Consider the following 26,671-nt stretch of genomic DNA (forward strand, 5'->3'; position numbering starts at 1 on the left):
CCTCCACTCTCAGCCTCCTCCCTACCACCTCCACTCTCGGCCTCCTCCCTACCACCTCCACTCCCGGCCTCCTCCCTACCACCTCCACTCCCGGCCTCCTCCCTACCACCTCCACTACCGGCCTCCTCCCTACCACCTCCACTCTCGGCCTCCTCCCTACCCCCTCCACTTTCGGCATCCCCCCACTCTCAGTCTCCTCCCTACCACCTCCACTCTCAGCCTCCTCCCTACCACCTCCACTCTCGGCCTCCTCCCTACCACCTCCACTCCCGGCCTCCTCCCTACCACCTCCACTCCCGGCCTCCTCCCTACCACCTCCACTCCCGGCCTCCTCCCTACCACCTCCACTCTCGGCCTCCTCCCTACCCCCTCCACTTTCGGCCTCCCCCCACTCTCAGTCTCCTCCCTACCACCTCCACTCTCGGCCTCCTCCCTACCACCTCCACTCCCGGCCTCCTCCCTACCACCTCCACTATCGGCCTCCTCCCTACCACCTCCACTCTCGGCCTCCTCCCTACCACCTCCACTCTCGGCCTCCTCCCTACCCCCTCCACTTTCGGCCTCCCCCCACTCTCAGTCTCCTCCCTACCACCTCCACTCTCGGCCTCCTCCCTACCACCTCCACTCTCGGCTTCCTCCCTACCACCTCCACTCTCGGCCTCCTCCCTACCCCCTCCACTTTCGGCCTCCCCCCACTCTCAGTCTCCTCCCTACCACCTCCACTCTCGGCCTCCTCCCTACCACCTCCACTCTCGGCTTCCTCCCTACCACCTCCACTCTCGGCCTCCTCCCTACCACCTCCACTCTCGGCCTCCTCCCTACCACCTCCACTCTCGGCCTCCTCCCTACCCCCTCCACTTTCGGCCTCCCCCCACTCTCAGTCTCCTCCCTACCACCTCCACTCTCGGCCTCCTCCCTACCACCTCCACTCTCGGCCTCCTCCCTACCACCTCCACTCTCGGCCTCCTCCCAACCACCTCCACTCTCGGCCTGCTCCCTACCACCTCCACTCTCGGCCTCCTCCCTACCACCTCCACTCTCGGCCTCCTCCCTACCACCTCCACTCTCGGCCTCCTCCCTACCACCTCCACTCTCGGCCTCCTCCCTAGCACCTCCACTCTCGGCCTCCTCCCTACCACCTCCACTCTCGGCCTCCTCCCTACCACCTCCACTCTCGGCCTCCTCCCTACCACCTCCACTCTCGGCCTCCTCCCTACCACCTCCACTCTCGGCCTCCTCCCTACCACCTCCACTCTCGGCCTCCTCCCTACCACCTCCACTCCCGGCCTCCTCCCTACCACCTCCACTCCCGACCTCCTCCCTACCACCTCCACTCCCGGCCTCCTCCCTACCCCCTCCACTCTCGGCCTCCTCCCTAACACCTCCACTCTCGGCCTCCTCCCTACCACCTCCACTCTCGGCCTCCTCCCTACCACCTCCACTCCCGGCCTCCTCCCTATCACCTCCACTCCCGACCTCCTCCCTACCACCTCCACTCCCGGCCTCCTCCCTACCCCCTCCACTCTCGGCCTCCCTACCACCTCCACTCTCGGCCTCCTCCCTACCACCTCCACTCTCGGCCTCCTCCCTACCACCTCCACTCTCGGCCTCCTCCCTACCACCTCCACTCCCGGCCTCCTCCCTACCCCCTCCACTCCCGGCCTCCTCCCTACCCCTTCCACTCTCGGCCTCCTCCCTACCACCTCCACTCCCGGCCTCCTCCCTACCACCTCCACTCTCGGCCTCCTCCCTTCCACCTCCACTCTCGGCCTCCTCCCTACCACCTCCACTCCCGGCCTCCTCCCTACCACCTCCACTCTCGGCCTCCTCCCTACCCTCTCCACTTTCGGCCTCCCCCCACTCTCAGTCTCCTCCCTACCACCTCCACTCTCGGCCTCCTCCCTACCACCTCCACTCTCGGCCTCCTCCCTACCACGTCCACTCTCGGCCTCCTCCCTACCACCTCCACTCCCGGCCTCCTCCCTACCACCTCCACTCTCGGCCTCCTCCCTACCCTCTCCACTTTCGGCCTCCCCCCACTCTCAGTCTCCTCCCTACCACCTCCACTCCCAGCCTCCTCCCTACCACCTCCACTCCCGGCCTCCTCCCTACCACCTCCACTCCCGACCTCCTCCCTACCCCCTCCACTTTCGGCCTCCCCCCCCACTCTCAGCCTCCTCCCTACCACCTCCACTCTCGGCCTCCTCCCTACCACCTCCACTCTCGGCCTCCTCCCTACCACCTCCACTCTCGGCCTGCTCCCTACCACCTCCACTCTCGGCCTCCTCCCTACCACCTCCACTCTCGGCCTCCTCCCTACCACCTCCACTCTCGGCCTCCTCCCTACCACCTCCACTCTCGACCTCCTCCCTACCACCTCCACTCTCGGCCTCCTCCCTACCACCTCCACTCTCGGCCTCCTCCCTACCACCTCCACTCTCGGCCTCCTCCCTACCACTTCCACTCTCGGCCTCCTCCCTACCACCTCCACTCCCGGCCTCCTCCCTACCACCTCCACTCTCGGCCTCCTCCCTACCCCCTCCACTTTCGGCCTCCTCCCACTCTCAGTCTCCTCCCTACCACCTCCACTCCCGGCCTCCTCCCTACCACCTCCACTCTCGGCCTCCTCCCTACCACCTCCACTCCCGGGCTCCTCCCTACCACCTCCACTCCCGGGCTCCTCCCTACCACCTCCACTCTCGGCCTCCTCCCTACCCCCTCCACTTTCGGCCTCCCCCCACTCTCAGTCTCCTCCCTACCACCTCCACTCTCAGCCTCCTCCCTACCACCTCCACTCTCGGCCTCCTCCCTACCACCTCCACTCCCGGCCTCCTCCCTACCACCTCCACTCCCGGGCTCCTCCCTACCACCTCCACTCCCGGGCTCCTCCCTACCACCTCCACTCTCGGCCTCCTCCCTACCCCCTCCACTTTCGGCCTCCCCCCACTCTCAGTCTCCTCCCTACCACCTCCACTCTCAGCCTCCTCCCTACCACCTCCACTCTCGGCCTCCTCCCTACCACCTCCACTCCCGGCCTCCTCCCTACCACCTCCACTCTCGGCCTCCTCCCTACCCCCTCCACTTTCGGCCTCCCCCCACTCTCAGTCTCCTCCCTACCACCTCCACTCTCAGCCTCCTCCCTACCACCTCCACTCTCGGCCTCCTCCCTACCACCTCCACTCCCGGGCTCCTCCCTACCACCTCCACTCCCGGCCTCCTCCCTACCACCTCCACTCCCGGCCTCCTCCCTACCACCTCCACTCCCGGCCTCCTCCCTACCACCTCCACTCTCGGCCTCCTCCCTACCCCCTCCACTTTCGGCCTCCCCCCACTCTCAGTCTCCTCCCTATCACCTCCACTCTCAGCCTCCTCCCTACCACCTCCACTCTCGGCCTCCTCCCTACCACCTCCACTCCCGGCCTCCTCCCTACCACCTCCACTCCCGGCCTCCTCCCTACCACCTCCACTCCCGGCCTCCTCCCTACCACCTCCACTCTCGGCCTCCTCCCTACCCCCTCCACTTTCGGCCTCCCCCCACTCTCAGTCTCCTCCCTACCACCTCCACTCTCAGCCTCCTCCCTACCACCTCCACTCTCGGCCTCCTCCCTACCACCTCCACTCCCGGCCTCCTCCCTACCACCTCCACTCCCGGCCTCCTCCCTACCACCTCCACTCCCGCCTCCTCCCTACCACCTCCACTCTCGGCCTCCTCCCTACCCCCTCCACTTTCGGCCTCCCCCCACTCTCAGTCTCCTCCCTACCACCTCCACTCTCGGCCTCCTCCCTACCACCTCCACTCCCGGCCTCCTCCCTACCACCTCCACTCTCGGCCTCCTCCCTACCACCTCCACTCTCGGCCTCCTCCCTACCACCTCCACTCTCGGCCTCCTCCCTACCCCCTCCACTTTCGGCCTCCCCCCACTCTCAGTCTCCTCCCTACCACCTCCACTCTCGGCCTCCTCCCTACCACCTCCACTCTCGGCTTCCTCCCTACCACCTCCACTCTCGGCCTCCTCCCTACCACCTCCACTCCCGGCCTCCTCCCTACCACCTCCACTCTCGGCCTCCTCCCTACCACCTCCACTCTCAGCCTCCTCCCTACCACCTCCACTCCCGGTCACCTCCTTACCACTTCCACTCTCAGCCTCCTCCCTTCCACCTCCACTCTCGGCCTCCTCCCTAGCACCTCCACTCCCGGCCTCCTCCCTACCACCTCCACTCTCGGCCTCCTCCCTACCCTCTCCACTTTCGGCCTCCCCCCACTCTCAGTCTCCTCCCTACCACCTCCACTCTCGGCCTCCTCCCTACCACCTCCACTCTCGGCCTCCTCCCTACCACGTCCACTCTCGGCCTCCTCCCTACCACCTCCACTCCCGGCCTCCTCCCTACCACCTCCACTCTCGGCCTCCTCCCTACCCTCTCCACTTTCGGCCTCCCCCCACTCTCAGTCTCCTCCCTACCACCTCCACTCCCAGCCTCCTCCCTACCACCTCCACTCCCGGCCTCCTCCCTACCACCTCCACTCCCGACCTCCTCCCTACCCCCTCCACTTTCGGCCTCCCCCCCTCCACTCTCGGCCTCCTCCCTACCACCTCCACTCTCGGCCTGCTCCCTACCACCTCCACTCTCGGCCTCCTCCCTACCACCTCCACTCTCGGCCTCCTCCCTACCACCTCCACTCTCGGCCTCCTCCCTACCACCTCCACTCTCGACCTCCTCCCTACCACCTCCACTCTCGGCCTCCTCCCTACCACCTCCACTCTCGGCCTCCTCCCTACCACCTCCACTCTCGGCCTCCTCCCTACCACCTCCACTCTCGGCCTCCTCCCTACCACCTCCACTCTCGGCCTCCTCCCTACCACCTCCACTCTCGGCCTCCTCCCTACCACCTCCACTCTCGGCCTCCTCCCTACCACCTCCACTCTCGGCCTCCTCCCTATCACTTCCACTTTCGGCCTCCTCCCTACCACCTCCACTCTCGGCCTCCTCCCTACCACCTCCACTCTCGGCCTCCTCCCTACCACCTCCACTCTCGGCCTCCTCCCAACCACCTCCACTCTCGGCCTGCTCCCTACCACCTCCACTCTCGGCCTCCTCCCTACCACCTCCACTCTCGGCCTCCTCCCTACCACCTCCACTCTCGGCCTCCTCCCTACCACCTCCACTCTCGGCCTCCTCCCTACCACCTCCACTCTCGGCCTCCTCCCTAGCACCTCCACTCTCGGCCTCCTCCCTACCACCTCCACTCTCGGCCTCCTCCCTACCACCTCCACTCTCGGCCTCCTCCCTACCACCTCCACTCTCGGCCTCCTCCCTACCACCTCCACTCTCGGCCTCCTCCCTACCACCTCCACTCTCGGCCTCCTCCCTACCACCTCCACTCTCGGCCTCCTCCCTACCACCTCCACTCCCGGCCTCCTCCCTACCACCTCCACTCCCGACCTCCTCCCTACCACCTCCACTCCCGGCCTCCTCCCTACCCCCTCCACTCTCGGCCTCCTCCCTACCACCTCCACTCTCGGCCTCCTCCCTACCACCTCCACTCCCGGCCTCCTCCCTATCACCTCCACTCCCGACCTCCTCCCTACCACCTCCACTCCCGGCCTCCTCCCTACCCCCTCCACTCTCGGCCTCCCTACCACCTCCACTCTCGGCCTCCTCCCTACCACCTCCACTCTCGGCCTCCTCCCTACCCCCTCCACTCCCGGCCTCCTCCCTACCCCTTCCACTCTCGGCCTCCTCCCTACCACCTCCACTCCCGGCCTCCTCCCTACCACCTCCACTCTCGGCCTCCTCCCTTCCACCTCCACTCTCGGCCTCCTCCCTACCACCTCCACTCCCGGCCTCCTCCCTACCACCTCCACTCTCGGCCTCCTCCCTACCCTCTCCACTTTCGGCCTCCCCCCACTCTCAGTCTCCTCCCTACCACCTCCACTCTTGGCCTCCTACCACCTCCACTCTCGGCCTCCTCCCTACCACGTCCACTCTCGGCCTCCTCCCTACCACCTCCACTCCCGGCCTCCTCCCTACCACCTCCACTCTCGGCCTCCTCCCTACCCTCTCCACTTTCGGCCTCCCCCCACTCTCAGTCTCCTCCCTACCACCTCCACTCCCAGCCTCCTCCCTACCACCTCCACTCCCGGCCTCCTCCCTACCACCTCCACTCCCGACCTCCTCCCTACCCCCTCCACTTTCGGCCTCCCCCCCCACTCTCAGCCTCCTCCCTACCACCTCCACTCTCGGCCTCCTCCCTACCACCTCCACTCTCGGCCTCCTCCCTACCACCTCCACTCTCGGCCTCCCCTACCACCTCCACTCTCGGCCTCCTCCCTACCACCTCCACTCTCGACCTCCTCCCTACCACCTCCACTCTCGGCCTCCTCCCTACCACCTCCACTCTCGGCCTCCTCCCTACCACCTCCACTCTCGGCCTCCTCCCTACCACCTCCACTCTCGGCCTCCTCCCTACCACCTCCACTCTCGGCCTCCTCCCTACCACCTCCACTCTCGGCCTCCTCCCTACCACCTCCACTCTCGGCCTCCTCCCTACCACCTCCACTCTCGGGCCTCCTCCCTACCACCTCCACTCTCGGCCTCCCCTCCTACCACCTCCACTCTCGGCCTCCTCCCCTACCTCACCTCCACTCTCGGCCTCCTCCCTACCACCTCCACTCTCGGCCTCCTCCCTACCACCTCCACTCTCGGCCTCCTCCCTACCACCTCCACTCTCGGCCTCCTCCCTACCACCTCCACTCTCGGCCTCCTCCCTACCACCTCCACTCTCGGCCTCCTCCCTACCACCTCCACTCTCGGCCTCCTCCCTACCACCTCCACTCTCGGCCTCCTCCCTACCACCTCCACTCTCGGCCTCCTCCCTACCACCTCCACTCTCGGCCTCCTCCCCTACCACCTCCACTCTCGGCCTCCTCCCTACCACCTCCACTCTCGGCCTCCTCCCTACCACCTCCACTCTCGGCCTCCTCCCTACCACTCCACTCTCGGCCTCCTCCCTACCACCTCCACTCCGACCTCCTCCCTACCACCTCCACTCCGGCCTCCTCCCTACCCCCTCCACTCTCGGCCTCCTCCCTACCACCTCCACTCTCGGCCTCCTCCCTACCACCTCCACTCTCGGCCTCCTCCCTACCACCTCCACTCTCCGGCCTCCTCCCTATCACCTCCACTCCCGACCTCCTCCCTACCACCTCCACTCCCGGCCTCCTCCCTACCCCTCACTCGCCTCTCCCACCTCCCCTCGGCCCTCCTACCCCTCCACTCTCGGCCCTCCCTCCCCTACCACCTCCACTCTCGGCCTCCTCCCTACCCCCTCCACTCCCGGCCTCCTCCCTACCCCTTCCACTCTCGGCCTCCTCCCTACCACCTCCACTCCCGGCCTCCTCCCTACCACCTCCACTCTCGGCCTCCTCCCTACCACCTCCACTCTCGGCCTCCTCCCTACCACCTCCACTCCCGGCCTCCTCCCTACCACCTCCACTCCCGACCTCCTCCCTACCCCCTCCACTCCCGACCTCCTCCCTACCCCCTCCACTCTCGGCCTCCTCCCTACCATCTCCACTCTCGGCCTCCTCCCTACCCCCTCCACTTTCGGCCTCCCCCCACTCTCAATCTCCTCCCTACCACCTCCACTCTCAGTCTCCTCCCTACCACCTCCACTCTCGGCCTCCTCCCTACCACCTCCACTCCCGGCCTCCTCCCTACCCCCCTCCACTCCCCGACCTCCTCCCTACCACCTCCACTCTCGGCCTCCTCCCTACCACCTCCACTCTCGGCCTCCTCCCTACCACCTCCACTCTCGGCCTCCTCCCTACCACCTCCACTCTCGGCCTCCTCCCTACCACCTCCACTCTCGGCCTCCTCCCTACCACCTCCACTCCCGGCCTCCTCCCTACCCCCTCCACTCCCGACCTCCTCCCTACCACCTCCACTCTCGGCCTCCTCCCTACCACCTCCACTCCCGACCTCCTCCCTACCACCTCCACTCTCGGCCTCCTCCCTACCCCCTCCACTCTCTGCCTCCTCCCTACCACCTCCACTCTCGGCCTCCTCCTTACCACCTCCACTCCCGGCCTCCTCCCTACCACCTCCACTCCTGACCTCCCTCCCTACCCCCTCCACTCTCGGCCTCCTCCCTACCCCCCTCCACTCTTGGCCTTCCCCCACTCTTAGTCTCCTCCCTACCACCTCCACTCTCAGCCTCCTCCCTACCATCTCCACTCTCGGCCTCCTCCCTACCACCTCCACTCTCGGCCTCCTCCCTACCACCTCCACTCTCGGCCTCCTCCCTACCACCTCCACTCTCGGCCTCCTCCCTACCACCTCCACTCTCGGCCTCCTCCCTACCACCTCCACTCTCGGCCTCCTCCCTAGCACCTCCACTCCCGGCCTCCTCCCTACCACCTCCACTCTCGGCCTCCTCCCTACCACCTCCACTCTCGGCCTCCTCCCTACCACCTCCACTCTCGGCCTCCTCCCTAGCACCTCCACTCCCGGTCACCTCCTTACCACTTCCACTCTCAGCCTCCTCCCTTCCACCTCCACTCTCGGCCTCCTCCCTACCACCTCCACTCTCGGCCTCCTCCCTACCACCTCCAGTCTCGGCCTCCTCCCTACCACCTCCACTCCCGGCCTCCTCCCTACCACCTCCACTCCCGACCTCCTCCCTACCACCTCCACTCCCGGCCTCCTCCCTACCCCCTCCACTCTCGGCCTCCTCCCTACCACCTCCACTCTCGGCCTCCTCCCTACCACCTCCACTCCCGGCCTCCTCCCTACCACCTCCACTCCCGACCTCCTCCCTACCACCTCCACTCCCGGCCTCCTCCCTACCCCCTCCACTCTCGGCCTCCTCCCTACCAACCTCCACTCTCGGCCTCCTCCCTACCACCTCCACTCTCGGCCTCCTCCCTACCCCCTCCACTCCCGGCCTCCTCCCTACCCCCTCCACTCTCGGCCTCCTCCCTACCACCTCCACTCTCGGCCTCCTCCCTACCACCTCCACTCCCGGGCTCCTCCCTACCACCTCCACTCCCGGTCACCTCCTTACCACTTCCACTCCCGGGCTCCTCCCTACCACCTCCACTCCCGGCCTCCTCCCTACCCCCTCCACTCTCGGCCTCCTCCCTACCACCTCCACTCTCGGCCTCCTCCCTACCACCTCCACTCCCGGGCTCCTCCCTACCACCTCCACTCCCGGTCACCTCCTTACCACTTCCACTCCCGACCTCCTCCCTACCACCTCCACTCCCGGCCTCCTCCCTACCCCCTCCACTCTCGGCCTCCTCCCTACCACCTCCACTCTCGGCCTCCTCCCTACCACCTCCACTCTCGGCCTCCTCCCTACCCCCTCCACTCCCGGCCTCCTCCCCTACCCCCCTCCACTCTCAGCCTCCTCCCTACCCACCTCCACTCTCGGCCTCCTCCCTACCACCTCCACTCCCGGCCTCCTCCCTACCACCTCCACTCCCGGCCTCCTCCCTACCACCTCCACTCTCGGCCTCCTCCCTACCCCCTCCACTTTCGGCCTCCCCCCACTCTCAGTCTCCTCCCTACCACCTCCACTCTCAGCCTCCTCCCTACCACCTCCACTCTCGGCCTCCTCCCTACCACCTCCACTCCCGGCCTCCTCCCTACCACCTCCACTCCCGGCCTCCTCCCTACCACCCTCCACTCCCGGCCTCCTCCCTACCACCTCCACTCTCGGCCTCCTCCCTACCCCCCTCCACTTTCGGCCTCCCCCCCACTCTCAGTCTCCTCCCTACCACCTCCACTCTCGGCCTCCTCCCTACCACCCTCCACTCCCGGCCTCCTCCCTACCACCTCCACTCTCGGCCTCCTCCCTACCACCTCCACTCTCGGCCTCCTCCCTACCACCTCCACTCTCGGCCTCCTCCCTACCCCCTCCACTTTCGGCCTCCCCCCACTCTCAGTCTCCTCCCTACCACCTCCACTCTCGGCCTCCTCCCTACCACCTCCACTCTCGGCTTCCTCCCTACCACCTCCACTCTCGGCCTCCTCCCTACCACCTCCACTCCCGGCCTCCTCCCTACCACCTCCACTCTCGGCCTCCTCCCTACCACCTCCACTCCCAGCCTCCTCCCTACCACCTCCACTCCCGGTCACCTCCTTACCACCTCCACTCTCGGCCTCCTCCCTACCCCTCTCCACTTTCGGCCTCCCCCCACTCTCAGTCTCCTCCCTACCACCTCCACTCTCGGCCTCCTCCCTACCACCTCCACTCTCGGCCTCCTCCCTACCACGTCCACTCTCGGCCTCCTCCCTACCACCTCCACTCCCGGCCTCCTCCCTACCACCTCCACTCTCGGCCTCCTCCCCTACCCTCTCCACTTTCGGCCTCCCCCCACTCTCAGTCTCCTCCCTACCACCTCCACTCCCAGCCTCCTCCCTACCACCTCCACTCCCGGCCTCCTCCCTACCACCTCCACTCCCGACCTCCTCCCTACCCCCTCCCTCCACTTTCGGCCTCCCCCCCCACTCTCAGCCTCCTCCCTACCACCTCCACTCTCGGCCTCCTCCCTACCACCTCCACTCTCGGCCTCCTCCCTACCACCTCCACTCTCGGCCTGCTCCCTACCACCTCCACTCTCGGCCTCCTCCCTACCACCTCCACTCTCGGCCTCCTCCCTACCACCTCCACTCTCGGCCTCCTCCCTACCACCTCCACTCTCGACCTCCTCCCTACCACCTCCACTCTCGGCCTCCTCCCTACCACCTCCACTCTCGGCCTCCTCCCTTACCACCTTCCACTCTCGGCCTCCTCCCTACCACCTCCACTCTCGGCCTCCTCCCTACCACCTCCACTCTCGGCCTCCTCCCTACCACCTCCACTCTCGGCCTCCTCCCTACCACCCTCCACTCTCGGCCTCCTCCCTACCACTTCCACTCTCGGCCTCCTCCCTACCACCTCCACTCTCGGCCTCCTCCCTACCACCTCCACTCTCGGCCTCCTCCCTACCACCTCCACTCTCGGCCTCCTCCCAACCACCTCCACTCTCGGCCTGCTCCCTACCACCTCCACTCTCGGCCCTCCTCATTACCACCTCCACTCTCGGCCTCCTCCCTACCACCTCCACTCTCGGCCTCCTCCCTACCACCTCCACTCTCGGCCTCCTCCCTACCACCTCCACTCTCGGCCTCCTCCCTACCACCTCCACTCTCGGCCTCCTCCCTACCACCTCCACTCTCGGCCTCCTAACTACCACCTCCACTCTCGGCCTCCTCCCTACCACCTCCACTCTCGGCCTCCTCCCTACCACCTCCACTCTCGGCCTCCTCCCTACCACCTCCACTCCCGGCCTCCTCCCTACCACCTCCACTCCCGACCTCCTCTCTACCACCTCCACTCCCGGGCCTCCTCCCTACCCCCTCCACTCTCGGCCTCCTCCCTACCACCTCCACTCTCGGCCTCCTCCCTACCACCTCCACTCTCGGCCTCCTCCCTACCACCTCCACTCCCGGCCTCCTCCCTATCACCTCCACTCCCGACCTCCTCCCTACCACCTCCACTCCCGGCCTCCTCCCTACCCCCCTCCACTCTCGGCCTCCCTACCACCTCCACTCTCGGCCTCCTCCCTAACCACCTCCACTCTCGGCCTCCTCCCTACCCCCTCCACTCCCGGCCTCCTCCCTACCCCTTCCACTCTCGGCCTCCTCCCTACCACCTCCACTCCCGGCCTCCTCCCTACCACCTCCACTCTCGGCCTCCTCCCTTCCACCTCCACTCTCGGCCTCCTCCCTACCACCTCCACTCCCGGCCTCCTCCCTACCACCTCCACTCTCGGCCTCCTCCCTACCCCTCTCCACTTTCGGCCTCCCCCCCACTCTCAGTCTCCTCCCTACCACCTCCAACTCTCGGCCTCCTCCCTACCACGTCCACTCTCGGCCTCCTCCCTACCACCTCCACTCCCGACCTCCTCCCTACCCCCTCCACTTTCGGCCTCCCCCCCCACTCTCAGCCTCCTCCCTACCACCTCCACTCTCGGCCTCCTCCCTACCACCTCCACTCTCGGCCTCCTCCCCTACCACCTCCACTCTCGGCCTCCTCCCTACCACCTCCACTCTCGGCCTCCTCCCTACCACCTCCACTCTCGGCCTCCTCCCTACCACCTCCACTCTCGGCCTCCTCCCTACCACCTCCACTCTCGGCCTCCTCCCTACCACCTCCACTCTCGGCCTCCTCCCTACCACCTCCACTCTCGGCCTCCTCCCTACCACTTCCACTCTCCGGCCTCCTCCCTACCACCTCCACTCTCGGCCTCCTCCCTACCACCTCCACTCTCGGCCTCCTCCCTACCACCTCCACTCTCGGCCTCCTCCCTACCACCTCCACTCTCGGCCTCCTCCCTACCACCTCCACTCTCGGCCTCCTCCCTAGCACCTCCACTCTCGGCCTCCTCCCTACCACCTCCACTCTCGGCCTCCTCCCTACCACCTCCACTCTCGGCCTCCTCCCTACCACCTCCACTCTCGGCCTCCTCCCTACCACCTCCACTCTCGGCCTCCTCCCTACCACCTCCACTCCCGGCCTCCTCCCTACCACCTCCACTCCCGACCTCCTCCCTACCACTTCCACTCCCGGCCTCCTCCCTACCCCCTCCACTCTCGGCCTCCTCCCTACCACCTCCACTCTCGGCCTCCTCCCTACCACCTCCACTCTCGGCCTCCTCCCTACCACCTCCACTCCCGGCCTCCTCCCTATCACCTCCACTCCCGACCTCCTCCCTACCACCTCCACTCCCGGCCTCCTCCCTACCCCCTCCACTCTCGGCCTCCCTACCACCTCCACTCTCAGCCTCCTCCCTACCACCTCCACTCTCGGCCTCCTCCCTACCCCCCTCCACTCCCGGCCTCCTCCCTACCCCTTCCACTCTCGGCCTCCTCCCTACCACCTCCACTCCCGGCCTCCTCCCTACCACCTCCACTCTCGGCCTCCTCCCTACCACCTCCACTCTCGGCCTCCTCCCTACCACCTCCACTCTCGGCCTCCTCCCTACAAACCTCCACTCCCGGCCTCCTCCCTACCACCTCCACTCCCGACCTCCTCCCTACCCCCCTCCACTCCCGACCTCCTCCCTACCCCCTCCACTCTCGGCCTCCTCCCTACCATCTCCACTCTCGGCCTCCTCCCTACCCCCCTCCACTTTCGGCCTCCCCCCACTCTCAATCTCCTCCCTACCACCTCCACTCTCGGCCTCCTCCCTACCCCCTCCACTCCCGACCTCCTCCCTACCACCTCCACTCTCGGCCTCCTCCCTACCACCTCCACTCTCGGCCTCCTCCCTACCCCCTCCACTTTCGGCCTCCCCCCACTCTCAATCTCCTCCCTACCACCTCCACTCTCGGCCTCCTCCCTACCACCTCCACTCTCGGCCTCCTCCCTACCACCTCCACTCTCGGCCTCCTCCCTACCACCTCCACTCTCGGCCTCCTCCCTACCACCTCCACTCTCGGCCTCCTCCTTACCACCTCCACTCCCGGCCTCCTCCCTACCACCTCCACTCCCGACCTCCTCCCTACCCCCTCCACTCTCGGCCTCCTCCCTACCCCCCTCCACTCTTGGCCTTCCCCCACTCTTAGTCTCCTCCCTACCACCTCCACTCTCAGCCTCCTCCCTACCACCTCCACTCTCGGCCTCCTCCCTACCACCTCCACTCTCGGCCTCCTCCCTACCACCTTCACTCTCGGCCTCCTCCCTACCACCTCCACTCTCGGCCTCCTCCCTACCACCTCCACTCTCGGCCTCCTCCCTAGCACCTCCACTCCCGGCCTCCTCCCTACCACCTCCACTCTCGGCCTCCTCCCTACCACCTCCACTCTCGGCCTCCTCCCTACCACCTCCACTCTCGGCCTCCTCCCTACCACCTCCACTCCCGGTCACCTCCTTACCACTTCCACTCTCAGCCTCCTCCCTTCCACCTCCACTCTCGGCCTCCTCCCTACCACCTCCACTCTCGGCCTCCTCCCTACCACCTCCACTCTCGGCCTCCTCCCTACCACCTCCACTCTCGGCCTCCTCCCTACCCCCCTCCACTTTCGGCCTCCCCCCACTCTCAGTCTCCTCCCTACCACCTCCACTCCCGGCCTCCTCCCTACCACCTCCACTCTCAGCCTCCTCTCTACCACCTCCACTCCCGGTCACCTCCTTACCACCTCCACTCTCGGCCTCCTCCCTACCACCTCCACTCTCGGCCTCCTCCCTACCACCTCCACTCTCGGCCTCCTCCCTACCACCTCCACTCTCGGCCTGCTCCCTACCACCTCCACTCTCGGCCTCCTCCCTACCACCTCCACTCTCGGCCTCCTCCCTACCACCTCCACTCTCGGCCTCCTCCCTACCACCTCCACTCTCGGCCTCCTCCCTACCACCTCCACTCTCGGCCTCCTCCCTACCACCTCCACTCTCGGCCTCCTCCCTACCACCTCCACTCTCGGCCTCCTCCCTACCACCTCCACTCTCGGCCTCCTCCCTACCACCTCCACTCCCGACCTCCTCCCTACCACCTCCACTCTCGGCCTCCTCCCTACCACCTCCACTCTCGGCCTCCTCCCTACCACCTCCACTCTCGGCCTCCTGCCAACCACCTCCACTCTCGGCCTCCTCCCTACCACCTCCACTCTCGGCCTGCTCCCTACCACCTCCACTCTCGGCCTCCTCCCTACCACCTCCACTCTCGGCCTCCTCCCTACCACCTCCACTCTCGGCCTCCTCCCTACCACCTCCACTCTCGGCCTCCTCCCTACCACCTCCACTCTCGGCCTCCTCCCTACCACCTCCACTCTCGGCCTCCTCCCTACCACCTCCACTCTCGGCCTCCTCCCTACCACCTCCACTCTCGGCCTCCTCCCTACCACCTCCACTCTCGGCCTCCTCCCTACCACCTCCACTCTCGGCCTCCTCCCTACCACCTCCACTCTCGGCCTCCTCCCTACCACCTCCACTCTCGCCTCCTCCCTACCACCTCCACTCCCGGCCTCCTCCCTACCACCTCCACTCCCGACCTCCTCCCTACCACCTCCACTCCCGGCCTCCTCCCCTACCCCCTCCACTCTCGGCCTCCTCCCTACCACCTCCACTTTCGGCCTCCTCCCTACCATCTCCACTCTCGGCCTCCTCCCTACCACCTCCACTCCCGGCCTCCTCCCTACCACCTCCACTCCCGACCTCCTCCCTACCACCTCCACTCCCGGCCTCCTCCCTACCCCCCTCCACTCTCGGCCTCCTCCCTACCACCTCCACTCTCGGCCTCCTCCCTACCACCTCCACTCTCGGCCTCCTCCCTACCCCCCTCCACTCCCGGCCTCCTCCCTACCCCCTCCACTCTCGGCCTCCTCCCTACCACCTCCACTCTCGGCCTCCTCCCTACCACCTCCACTCCCGGGCTCCTCCCTACCACCTCCACTCCCGGTCACCTCCTTACCACTTCCACTCTCGGCCTCCTCCCTTCCACCTCCACTCTCGGCCTCCTCCCTACCACCTCCACTCCCCGGCCTCCTCCCTACCACCTCCACTCTCGGCCTCCTCCCTTCCACCTCCACTCTCGGCCTCCTCCCTACCACCTCCACTCCCGGCCTCCTTCCTACCACCTCCACTCTCGGCCTCCTCCCTACCACCTCTACTCTCGGCCTCCTCCCTACCACCTCCACTCCCGGGCTCCTCCCTACCACCTCCACTCCCGGCCTCCTCCTCCCTACCACCTCCACCTCCCGACCTCTTCCCTACCCCCTCCACTCCTGACCTCCTCCCTACCCCCTCCACTCTCGGCCTCCTCCCTACCCCCTCCACTCTCGGCCTCCTCCCTACCACCTCCACTCTCGGCCTCCTCCCTACCACCTCCACTCCCGGCCTCCTCCCTACCACCTCCACTCCCGGCCTCCTCCCTACCACCTCCACTCCCGGTCTCCTCCCTACCACCTCCACTCCCCGACCTCCTCCCTACCCCCTCCACTCTCGGCCTCCTCCCTACCCCCTCCACTCTTGGCCTCCCCCCACTCTTAGTCTCCTCCCTACCACCTCCACTCTCAGCCTCCTCCCTACCACCTCCACTCTCGGCCTCCTCCCTACCACCTCCACTCTCGGCCTCCTCCCTACCACCTCCACTCTCGGCCTCCTCCCTACCACCTCCACTCTCGGCCTCCTCCCTACCACCTTCACTCTCGGCCTCCTCCCTACCCCCCTCCACTCTCAGTCTCCTCCCTACCACCTCCACTCTCGGCCTCCTCCCTACCACCTCCACTCTCGGCCTCCTCCCTACCACCTCCACTCTCGGCCTCCTCCCTACCACCTCCACTCTCGGCCTCCTCCCTACCACCTCCACTCCCGACCTCCTCCCTACCCCCTCCACTTTCGGCCTCCCCCCACTCTCAGTCTCCTCCCTACCACCTCCACTCTCGGCCTACTCCCTACCACCTCCACTCTCGGCCTCCTCCCTACCACCTCCACTCTCGGCCTCCTCCCTTCCACCTCCACTCTCGGCCTCCTCCCTACCACCTCCACTCCCGGCCTCCTCCCTACCACCTCCACTCTCGGCCTCCTCCCTACCACCTCCACTCTCGGCCTCCTCCCTACCACCTCCACTCCCGGGCTCCTCCCTACCACCTCCACTCCCGGCCTCCTCCCTACCACCTCCACTCCCGACCTCCTCCCTACCCCCTCCACTCTCGACCTCCTCCCTACCCCCTCCACTCTCGGCCTCCTCCCTACGACCTCCACTCTCGGCCTCCTCCCTACCACCTCCACTCTCGGCCTCCTCCCTACCACCTCCACTCCCGGCCTCCTCCCTACCACCTCCACTCCCGGCCTCCTCCCTACCACCTCCACTCCCGACCTCCTCCCTACCCCCTCCACTCTCGGCCTCCTCCCTACCCCCTCCACTCTTGGCCTCCCCCCACTCTTAGTCTCCTCCCTACCACCTCCACTCTCAGCCTCCTCCCTACCACCTCCACTCTCGGCCTCCTCCCTACCACCTCCACTCTCGACCTCCTCCCTACCACCTCCACTCTCGGCCTCCTCCCTACCACCTCCACTCTCAGCCTCCTCCCTACCACCTCCACTCTCGGCCTCCTCCCTACCACCTTCACTCTCGGCCTCCTCCCTACCCCCTCCACTCTCAGTCTCCTCCCTACCACCTCCACTCTCAGCCTCCTCCCTACCACCTCCACTCTCGGCCTCCTCCCTACCACCTCCACTCTCGGCCTCCTCCCTACCACCTCCACTCCCGACCTCCTCCCTACCCCCTCCACTTTCGGCCTCCCCCCACTCTCAGTCTCCTCCCTACCACCTCCACTCTCAGCCTACTCCCTACCACCTCCACTCTCGGCCTCCTCCCTACCACCTCCACTCCCGGCCTCCTCCCTACCACCTCCACTCCCGACCTCCTCCCTACCCCCCTCCACTTTCGGCCTCCCCCCACTCTCAGTCTCCTCCCTACCACCTCCACTCTCGGCCTCCTCCCTACCACCTCCACTCTCAGCCTCCTCCCTACCACCTCCACTCTCGGCCTCCTCCCTACCACCTCCACTCCCGGCCTCCTCCCTACCACCTCCACTCCCGGCCTCCTCCCTACCACCTCCACTCTCGGCCTCCTCCCTACCCCCTCCACTTTCGGCCTTCCCCCACTCTCGGCCTCCTCCCTACCACCTCCACTCTCGGCCTCCTCCCTACCACCTCCAGTCTCGGCCTCCTCCCTACCACCTCCACTCTCGGCCTCCTCCCTACCACCTCCACTCTCGGCCTCCTCCCTACCACCTCCACTCCCGGTCACCTCCTTACCACTTCCACTCTCGGCCTCCTCCCTTCCACCTCCACTCCCGGCCTCCTCCCTACCACCTCCACTCCCGGCCTCCTCCCTACCACCTCCACTCCCGGCCTCCTCCCTACCACCTCCACTCCCGGCCTCCTCCCTACCACCTCCACTCTCGGCCTCCTCCCTACCACCTCCACTCTCGGCCTCCTCCCTACCACCTCCAGTCTCGGCCTCCTCCCTACCACCTCCACTCTCGGCCTCCTCTCTACCACCTCCACTCTCGGCCTCCTCCCTTCCACCTCCACTCTCGGCCTCCTCCCTACCACCTCCACTCCCGGCCTCCTCCCTACCACCTCCACTCTCAGCCTCCTCCCTTCCACCTCCACTCTCGACCTCCTCCCTACCACCTCCACTCCCGGCCTCCTCCCTACCACCTCCACTCCCGGCCTCCTCCCTACCACCTCCACTCTCGGCCTCCTCCCTACCACCTCCACTCTCGGCCTCCTCCCTACCACCTCCAGTCTCGGCCTCCTCCCTACCACCTCCACTCTCGGCCTCCTCTCTACCACCTCCACTCTCGGCCTCCTCCCTTCCACCTCCACTCTCGGCCTCCTCCCTACCACCTCCACTCCCGGCCTCCTCCCTACCACCTCCACTCTCAGCCTCCTCCCTTCCACCTCCACTCTCGACCTCCTCCCTACCACCTCCACTCCCGGCCTCCTCCCTACCACCTCCACTCTCAGCCTCCTCCCTTCCACCTCCACTCTCGGCCTCCTCCCTACCACCTCCACTCTCGGCCTCCTCCCTACCACCTCCACTCCCGGCCTCCTCCCTACCACCTCCACTCTCAGTCTCCTCCCTACCACCTCCACTCTCGGCCTCCTCCCTACCACCTCCACTCCCGACCTCCTCCCTACCCCCTCCACTCCCGACCTCCTCCCTACCCCCTCCACTCTCGGCCTCCTCCCTACCACCTCCACTCTCGGCCTCCTCCCTACCCCCTCCACTTTCGGCCTCCCCCACTCTCAGTCTCCTCCCTACCACCTCCACTCTCGGCCTCCTCCCTACCACCTCCACTCCCGGCCTCCTCCCTACCACCTCCACTCCCGGCCTCCTCCCTACCACCTCCACTCCCGGCCTCCTCCCTACCCCCTCCACTCCCGACCTCCTCCCTACCACCTCCACTCTCGGCCTCCTCTCTACCCCCTCCACTCTCGGCCTCCTCCCTACCACCTCCACTCTCGGCCTCCTCCCTACCACCTCCACTCCCGGCCTCCTCCCTACCACCTCCACTCCCGACCTCCTCCACTCTCGGCCTCCTCCCTACCCCCTCCACTCTTGGCCTCCCCCCACTCTTAGTCTCCTCCCTACCACCTCCACTCCCGACCTCCTCCCTACCCCCTCCACTCTCGGCCTCCTCCCTACCCCCTCCACTCTTGGCCTCCCCCCACTCTCAGCCTCCTCCCTACCACCTCCACTCTCGGCCTCCTCCCTACCACCTCCACTCTCGGCCTCCTCCCTACCACCTCCAGTCTCGGCCTCCTCCCTACCACCTCCACTCTCGGCCTCCTCTCTACCACCTCCACTCTCGGCCTCCTCCCTTCCACCTCCACTCTCGGCCTCCTCCCTACCACCTCCACTCCCGGCCTCCTCCCTACCACCTCCACTCTCAGCCTCCTCCCTTCCACCTCCACTCTCGACCTCCTCCCTACCACCTCCACTCTCGGCCTCCTCCCTACCACCTCCACTCCCGGCCTCCTCCCTACCACCTCCACTCTCGGCCTCCTCCCTACCACCTCCACTCTCGGCCTCCTCCCTACCACCTCCAGTCTCGGCCTCCTCCCTACCACCTCCACTCTCGGCCTCCTCTCTACCACCTCCACTCTCGGCCTCCTCCCTTCCACCTCCACTCTCGGCCTCCTCCCTACCACCTCCACTCCCGGCCTCCTCCCTACCACCTCCACTCTCAGCCTCCTCCCTTCCACCTCCACTCTCGACCTCCTCCCTACCACCTCCACTCCCGGCCTCCTCCCTACCACCTCCACTCTCAGCCTCCTCCCTTCCACCTCCACTCTCGGCCTCCTCCCTACCACCTCCACTCTCGGCCTCCTCCCTACCACCTCCACTCCCGGCCTCCTCCCTACCACCTCCACTCTCAGTCTCCTCCCTACCACCTCCACTCTCGGCCTCCTCCCTACCACCTCCACTCCCGACCTCCTCCCTACCCCCTCCACTCCCGACCTCCTCCCTACCCCCTCCACTCTCGGCCTCCTCCCTACCACCTCCACTCTCGGCCTACTCCCTACCCCCTCCACTTTCGGCCTCCCCCACTCTCAGTCTCCTCCCTACCACCTCCACTCTCGGCCTCCTCCCTACCACCTCCACTCCCGGCCTCCTCCCTACCACCTCCACTCCCGGCCTCCTCCCTACCCCCTCCACTCCCGACCTCCTCCCTACCACCTCCACTCTCGGCCTCCTCTCTACCCCCTCCACTCTCGGCCTCCTCCCTACCCCCTCCACTCTCGGCCTCCTCCCTACCACCTCCACTCTCGGCCTCCTCCCTACCCCCTCCACTCTCGGCCTCCTCCCTACCACCTCCACTCTCGGCCTCCTCCCTACCACCTCCACTCCCGGCCTCCTCCCTACCACCTCCACTCCCGACCTCCTCCACTCTCGGCCTCCTCCCTACCCCCTCCACTCTTGGCCTCCCCCCACTCTTAGTCTCCTCCCTACCACCTCCACTCCCGACCTCCTCCCTACCCCCTCCACTCTCGGCCTCCTCCCTACCCCCTCCACTCTTGGCCTCCCCCCACTCTCAGCCTCCTCCCTACCACCTCCACTCTCGGCCTCCTCCCTACCACCTCCACTCTCGGCCTCCTCCCTACCACCTCCACTCTCAGCCTCCTCCCTACCACCTCCACTCTCAGCCTCCTCCCTACCACCTCCACTCTCGGCCTCCTCCCTACCACCTCCACTCTCGGCCTCCTCCCTACCACCTCCACTCTCGGCCTCCTCCCTACCACCTCCACTCTCGGCCTCCTCCCTACCACCTCCACACTAGGCCTCCTCCCTAGCACCTCCACTCCCGGCCTCCTCCCTACCACCTCCACTCTCGGCCTCCTCCCTACCACCTCCACTTTCGGCCTCCCCCCACTCTCAGTCTCCTCCCTACCACCTCCACTCTCGGCCTCCTCCCTACCACCTCCACTCTCGGCCTCCTCCCTACCACCTCCACTCTCGGCCTCCTCCCTACCCCCTCCACTCTCGGCCTCCTCCCTACCACCTCCACTCTCGGCCTCCTCCCTACCACCTCCACTCTCGGCCTCCTCCCTACCACCTCCACTCTCGGCCTCCTCCCTGCCCCCTCCACTCTCGGCCTCCTCCCTACCACCTCCACTCTCGGCCTCCTCCCTATCACCTCCACTCCCAGCCTCCTCCCTACCACCTCCACTCCCGGCCTCCTCCCTACCACCTCCACTCCCGGCCTCCTCCCTACCACCTCCACTCTCGGCCTCCTCCCTACCACCTCCACTCTCGGTTTCCTTCCTACCACCTCCACTCCCAGCCTCCTCCCTACCACCTCCACTCCCGGCCTCCTCCCTACCCCCTCCACTCCCGGCCTCCTCCCTACCACCTCCACTCCCAGCCTCCTCCCTACCACCTCCACTCCCGGCCTCCTCCCTACCCCCTCCACTCTCGGCCTCCTCCCTACCACCTCCACTCCCAGCCTCCTCCCTACCACCTCCACTCCCGGCCTCCTCCCTACCACCTCCACTCCCGGCCTCCTCTCTACCACCTCCACTCCCGGCCTCCTCCCTACCACCTCCACTCCCGGCCTCCTCTCTACCACCTCCACTCCTGGCCTCCTCCCTACCACCTCCACTCTCGGCCTCCTCCCTACCACCTCCACTCCCGGCCTCCTCCCTACCACCTCCACTCCTGGCCTCCTCCCTACCCCCTCCACTCCCGGCCTCCTCCCTACCCCCTCCACTCTCGGCCTCCTCCCTACCACCTCCACTCTCGGCCTCCTCCCTACCACCTCCACTCCCAGCCTCCTCCCTACCACCTCCACTCTCGGCCTCCTCCCTACCCCCTCCACTCTTGGCCTCCTCCCTACCACCTCCACTCTCGGCCTCCTCCCTACCACCTCCACTCCCGGCCTCCTCTCTACCACCTCCACTCCTGGCCTCCTCCCTGTGGCTGCACCTTTGCTCCAGGCTCCGGTTCTCTTCCATCTTCACTACCTGTGTCCAGAGAGAAGTCGTCCCGCACCTGGAAGCATTGGACCTGCAGTACAGAGCTGACATCACCGCTGGCAGACACCAGAGAGCACCAGAGACCGGTGCGTATTACCCTGTGCTCCCAGGGATGAGCCGTGTGTGGACTTACGTGGGTGACCACTCGGCCGCTTGGCTTGCGGTGGGTGACGGTAGCTGTCGCCTTCCCTCCGGGGTCAGTGAGGTGGATGTCGGTGTCAGCGAGCAGACGGACAGATGACAGGACGCCAGGGTCGTGCAGATCAGCGTGGAGCAGCGCCACCACACACGTGTCACCTGCAAGGGGCAGCACAATCATCACTGTCCTATCCCGGCCGCCATCGCTGTCATGTGACATCAGCCTCGGCGCCCTCACCTGGCTGGCTCCGCGGTGCGCTCAGCTCTCGCAGCAGGCGGCAGACACTGGGGAGCGGACATCGTGCCAGAATCCAGCTCAGAGAGTCCAGGACAATGGTGATGGGGCCGCCGGCATCACCCACCCGCTGCCGAATCCCCTGCACGGAGAGGTCGCGCAGAGTCAGAGAAGGAAGCGTCGGCTCCCAGCTCAGAGGGTTGGAGAATCCATCATGGAGTGTGAGGCTGAGGAGGAAGAAGACGTATGGTCAGACGAAGACAGCGGGCGGCCACCGTACACCGAGCCCAAAGTCATCACCACTGGCCTCCTCTCCTTCTTCATTCCCCTGCCTCCTCTCCTCCTTGCCCGCTCACCCTCCTTTACAATTCCTCCTCCTCCTCTTTCTCCTGCCTCCTTTCTTCCTTCCTCACTCCCCCGACCTCCTCTCCTCATTCCCCACTTCGCCTCTCCTCCTTCCTCTGACCTCCTCTCTTCCTCCCCCACACCCCTGCCCTCCTTTCCCACTCCCTTGACCACCTGTCCTCAGGCCTCCTCTCCTCGATCTCCACTCCCCCAACCTCCTCTCCTCCTTCCCCATTCCCCAACCTCCTCTCCCATTCCCCATTCCCCAACCTCCTCTCCCATTCCCCAACCTCCTCTCCTCCTTCCCCACTCTAATCTCCTGCTTCCCCACTCTCCCAATCACCCGACCACCTGTCCTCAGACCTCCTCTCCTCCTTCCACACTCCCCCCGACCTCCTCTCCCATTCCCCAACCTCCTCTCCCATTCCCCACTCTCCTCTCCTGCTTCCCCACTCTCCCAATCACCCGACCACCTGTCCTCAGACCTCCTCTCCTCCTTCCACACTCCCCCAACCTCCTCTCCTCCTTCCACACTCCCCCCGACCTCCTCTCCCATTCCCCAACCTCCTCTCCTCCTTCCCCACTCTCCTCTCCTGCTTCCCCACTCTCCCAATCACCCGACCACCTGTCTTCAGACCTCCTCTCCGCCTTCCCCATTCCCCAACCTCCTCTCCTCCTTCCCCACTCTAATCTCCTGCTTCCCCACTCTCCCAATCACCCCACCACCTGTCCTCAGACCTCCTCTCCTCCTTCCACACTCCCCCCGACCTCCTCTCCCATTCCCCAACCTCATCTCCTCCTTCCCCACTCTCCTCTCCTGCTTCCCCACTCTCCCAATCACCCGACCACCTGTCTTCAGACCTCCTCTCCGCCTTCCCCATTCCCCAACCTCCTCTCCTCCTTCCCCACTCTAATCTCCTGCTTCCCCACTCTCCCAATCACCCCACCACCTGTCCTCAGACCTCCTCTCCTCCTTCCACACTCCCCCCGACCTCCTCTCCCATTCCCCAACCTCATCTCCTCCTTCCCCACTCTCCTCTCCTGCTTCCCCACTCTCCCAATCACCCGACCACCTGTCTTCAGACCTCCTCTCCGCCTTCCCCATTCCCCAACCTCCTCTCCTCCTTCCCCACTCTAATCTCCTGCTTCCCCACTCTCCCAATCACCCCACCACCTGTCCTCAGACCTCCTCTCCTCCTTCCACACTCCCCCCGACCTCCTCTCCCATTCCCCAACCTCATCTCCTCCTTCCCCACTCTCCTCTCCTGCTTCCCCACTCTCCCAATCACCCGACCACCTGTCTTCAGACCTCCTCTCCGCCTTCCCCATTCCCCAACCTCCTCTCCTCCTTCCCCACTCTAATCTCCTGCTTCCCCACTCTCCCAATCACCCCACCACCTGTCCTCAGACCTCCTCTCCTCCTTCCACACTCCCCCCGACCTCCTCTCCCATTCCCCAACCTCATCTCCTCCTTCCCCACTCTCCTCTCCTGCTTCCCCACTCTCCCAATCACCCGACCACCTGTCTTCAGACCTCCTCTCCTCTTTCCACACTCCCCCCGACCTCCTCTCCCATTCCCCAACCTCCTCTCCCATTCCCCACTCTCCCAATCACCCGACCACCTGTCCTCAGACCTCCTCTCCTTCTTCCACCCCCCCGACCTCCTCTCCTTCTTCCACCCCCCCGACCTCCTCTCCTCCTTCCCCAACCTCCTCTCCTCCTTCCCCACTCTCCCAATCACCCGACCACCTGTCCTCAGACCTCCTCTCCTCCTTCCACACTCCCCCCGACCTCCTTCCCTGCTCCACAGACCTCCTCCTTGCCCACTCGCCCTGCCTCTCCTCCTGGTCATTGATGGTCAGGCCGCTCACCTGGATGATATCTCCTGTGGTAAAGCTTCCAGGAACTCTTCTTCAGGAGTCTCATAAGTGAAGATGTGGACTTGTTCCGCTCTATAACAACACAATGCGAAGTAACACGTGAGCGTCCACCCGCTATCATACCGGTGCTCTGATGCCGCCATGTTGCGCTCCGGCTTCTTGTGCCATCAGTAGTGAATGGTGTCCTACAGCCGCAGCGAAAGCCAGAAAAGAAGAGGACAACAATGCGGCAGGTGACAGCCCACCCGGGGACACAGCGACAACGCTAAGGGGGACTGCACACGATGCAGCCTGGGAGAATGTCTGCTGCACAAGAGAGAAAGGGACAGAGGAAGAGAGGAGGAGCGTAAGAAAGGCGGGGGGAGGAGGAGCGTAAGAAAAGAGGGGAGGAGGAAGGAGGAGTGAAAGAAAGAAGAGGACAACAATACGGCAGGTGACAGCCCACCCGGGGAAACAGCGACAACGCTAAGGAGGACTGCACACGATGCAGCCTGGGAGAATGTCTGCTATACAACAGAGAGAAAGGGACAGAGGAGGAGGAGCGTAAGAAAGGCGGGGGGAGGAGGAGCGTAAGAAAGGCGGGGGGAGGAGGAGCGTAAGAAAGGCGGGGGGAGGAGGAGCGTAAGAAAGGCGGGGGGAGGAGGAGCGTAAGAAAAGAGGGGAGGAGGAAAGAGGAGTGAAAGAAAGAAGAGGACAACAATACGGCAGGTGACAGCCCACCCGGGGACACAGCGACAACGCTAAGGGGGACTGCACACGATGCAGCCTGGGAGAATTGTCTGCTACACAACAGAGAGAAAGGGACAGAGGAGGAGGAGCGTAAGAAAGGCGGGGGGAGGAGGAGCGTAAGAAAAGAGGGGAGGAGGAAGGAGGAGTGAAAGAAAGAAGAGGACAACAATACGGCAGGTGACAGCCCACCCGGGGAAACAGCGACAACGCTAAGGAGGACTGCACACGATGCAGCCTGGGAGAATGTCTGCTACACAACAGAGAGAAAGGGACAGAGGAGGAGGAGCGTAAGAAAGGCGGGGGGAGGAGGAGCGTAAGAAAGGCGGGGGGAGGAGGAGCGTAAGAAAGGCGGGGGGAGGAGGAGCGTAAGAAAAGAGGGGAGGAGGAAAGAGGAGTGAAAGAAAGAAGAGGACAACAATACGGCAGGTGACAGCCCACCCGGGGACACAGCGACAACGCTAAGGGGGACTGCACACGATGCAGTCTGGGAGAATGTCTGCTACACAACAGAGAGAAAGGGACAGAGGAGGAGGGGCGTAAGAAAGGCGGGGGGAGGAGGAGCACCAAGGAAACGAGGAGGAGGAGCGTAAGAAAGGCGGGGAGGAGGAGGAGCACAAGGGAAACGAGGAGGAGGAGCGTAAGAAAGGCGGGGGGAGGAGGAGCACCAGGGAAACGAGGAGGAGGAAACGAGGAGGAATGTAAGAAAGGAAGGGGGAGGAGGAGCGTCAGGGAAACGAGGAGGAGGTGTAAGAAAGGCAAGGGGAGGAGCGCCAGGGAAACGAGGAGGTGTAAGAAAGGCGGGGGAGGAGGAGCGCCACGGAAACGAGGAGGAGTGTAAGAAAGGCGGGGAGGAGGTAGGAGGAGCGCCAAAGAGGAGGAGTGTAATAAAGGTGGGGGGAGGAGGAGTGTAAGAAAGACAGGGGGAGGAGCGCCAGGGAAACGAGGAGGAGTGTAAGAAAGGAAGGGGGAGGAGGAGCGCCAGGGAAACGAGGAGGAGGTGTAAGAAAGGCAGGGGGAGGAGCGCCAGGGAAACGAGGACGAGGTGTAAGAAAGGCAGGGGGAGGAGGAGCGCCAGGGAAACGAGGAGGAGCGTAAGAAAGGCAGGGGGAGGAGTGCCAGGGAAACGAGGAGGGGGAGCATAAGAAAGGCAGGGGGAGGGGGAGCATAAGAAAGGCAGGGGGAGGAGGAGCGTAAGAAAGGTGGGGGGACGAGGAGCGGCAGGGAAACGAGGAGGAATGTAAGAAAGGCGGGGGGAGGAGGAGTGCCAGGGAAACGAGGAGGAATGTAAGAAAGGCAGGGAGCGGATAA

General features: G+C 65.7%; 1 protein-coding gene across 1 annotated transcript in view; it reads right to left on the minus strand.

Moving 5' to 3' along the window:
• ELP5 (elongator acetyltransferase complex subunit 5) overlaps nucleotides 1–26,671 on the minus strand; it is a 60,234-nt gene that overhangs the window by 23,104 nt on the left and 10,459 nt on the right. The window contains exons 3-6 of the mRNA XM_069767635.1: nucleotides 24,626–24,706; nucleotides 22,413–22,636; nucleotides 22,170–22,333; nucleotides 21,987–22,067 (exon numbers count right to left, since the gene is read on the minus strand). Of these exons, the coding sequence (XP_069623736.1) occupies nucleotides 21,987–22,067; nucleotides 22,170–22,333; nucleotides 22,413–22,636; nucleotides 24,626–24,706 (550 nt within the window). The remainder of the gene's footprint in view (nucleotides 1–21,986; nucleotides 22,068–22,169; nucleotides 22,334–22,412; nucleotides 22,637–24,625; nucleotides 24,707–26,671) is intronic.

Source organism: Ranitomeya imitator, chromosome 4 (genome assembly GCF_032444005.1).
Source record: "Ranitomeya imitator isolate aRanImi1 chromosome 4, aRanImi1.pri, whole genome shotgun sequence".
Taxonomy (NCBI): Eukaryota; Metazoa; Chordata; class Amphibia; order Anura; family Dendrobatidae; genus Ranitomeya; species Ranitomeya imitator.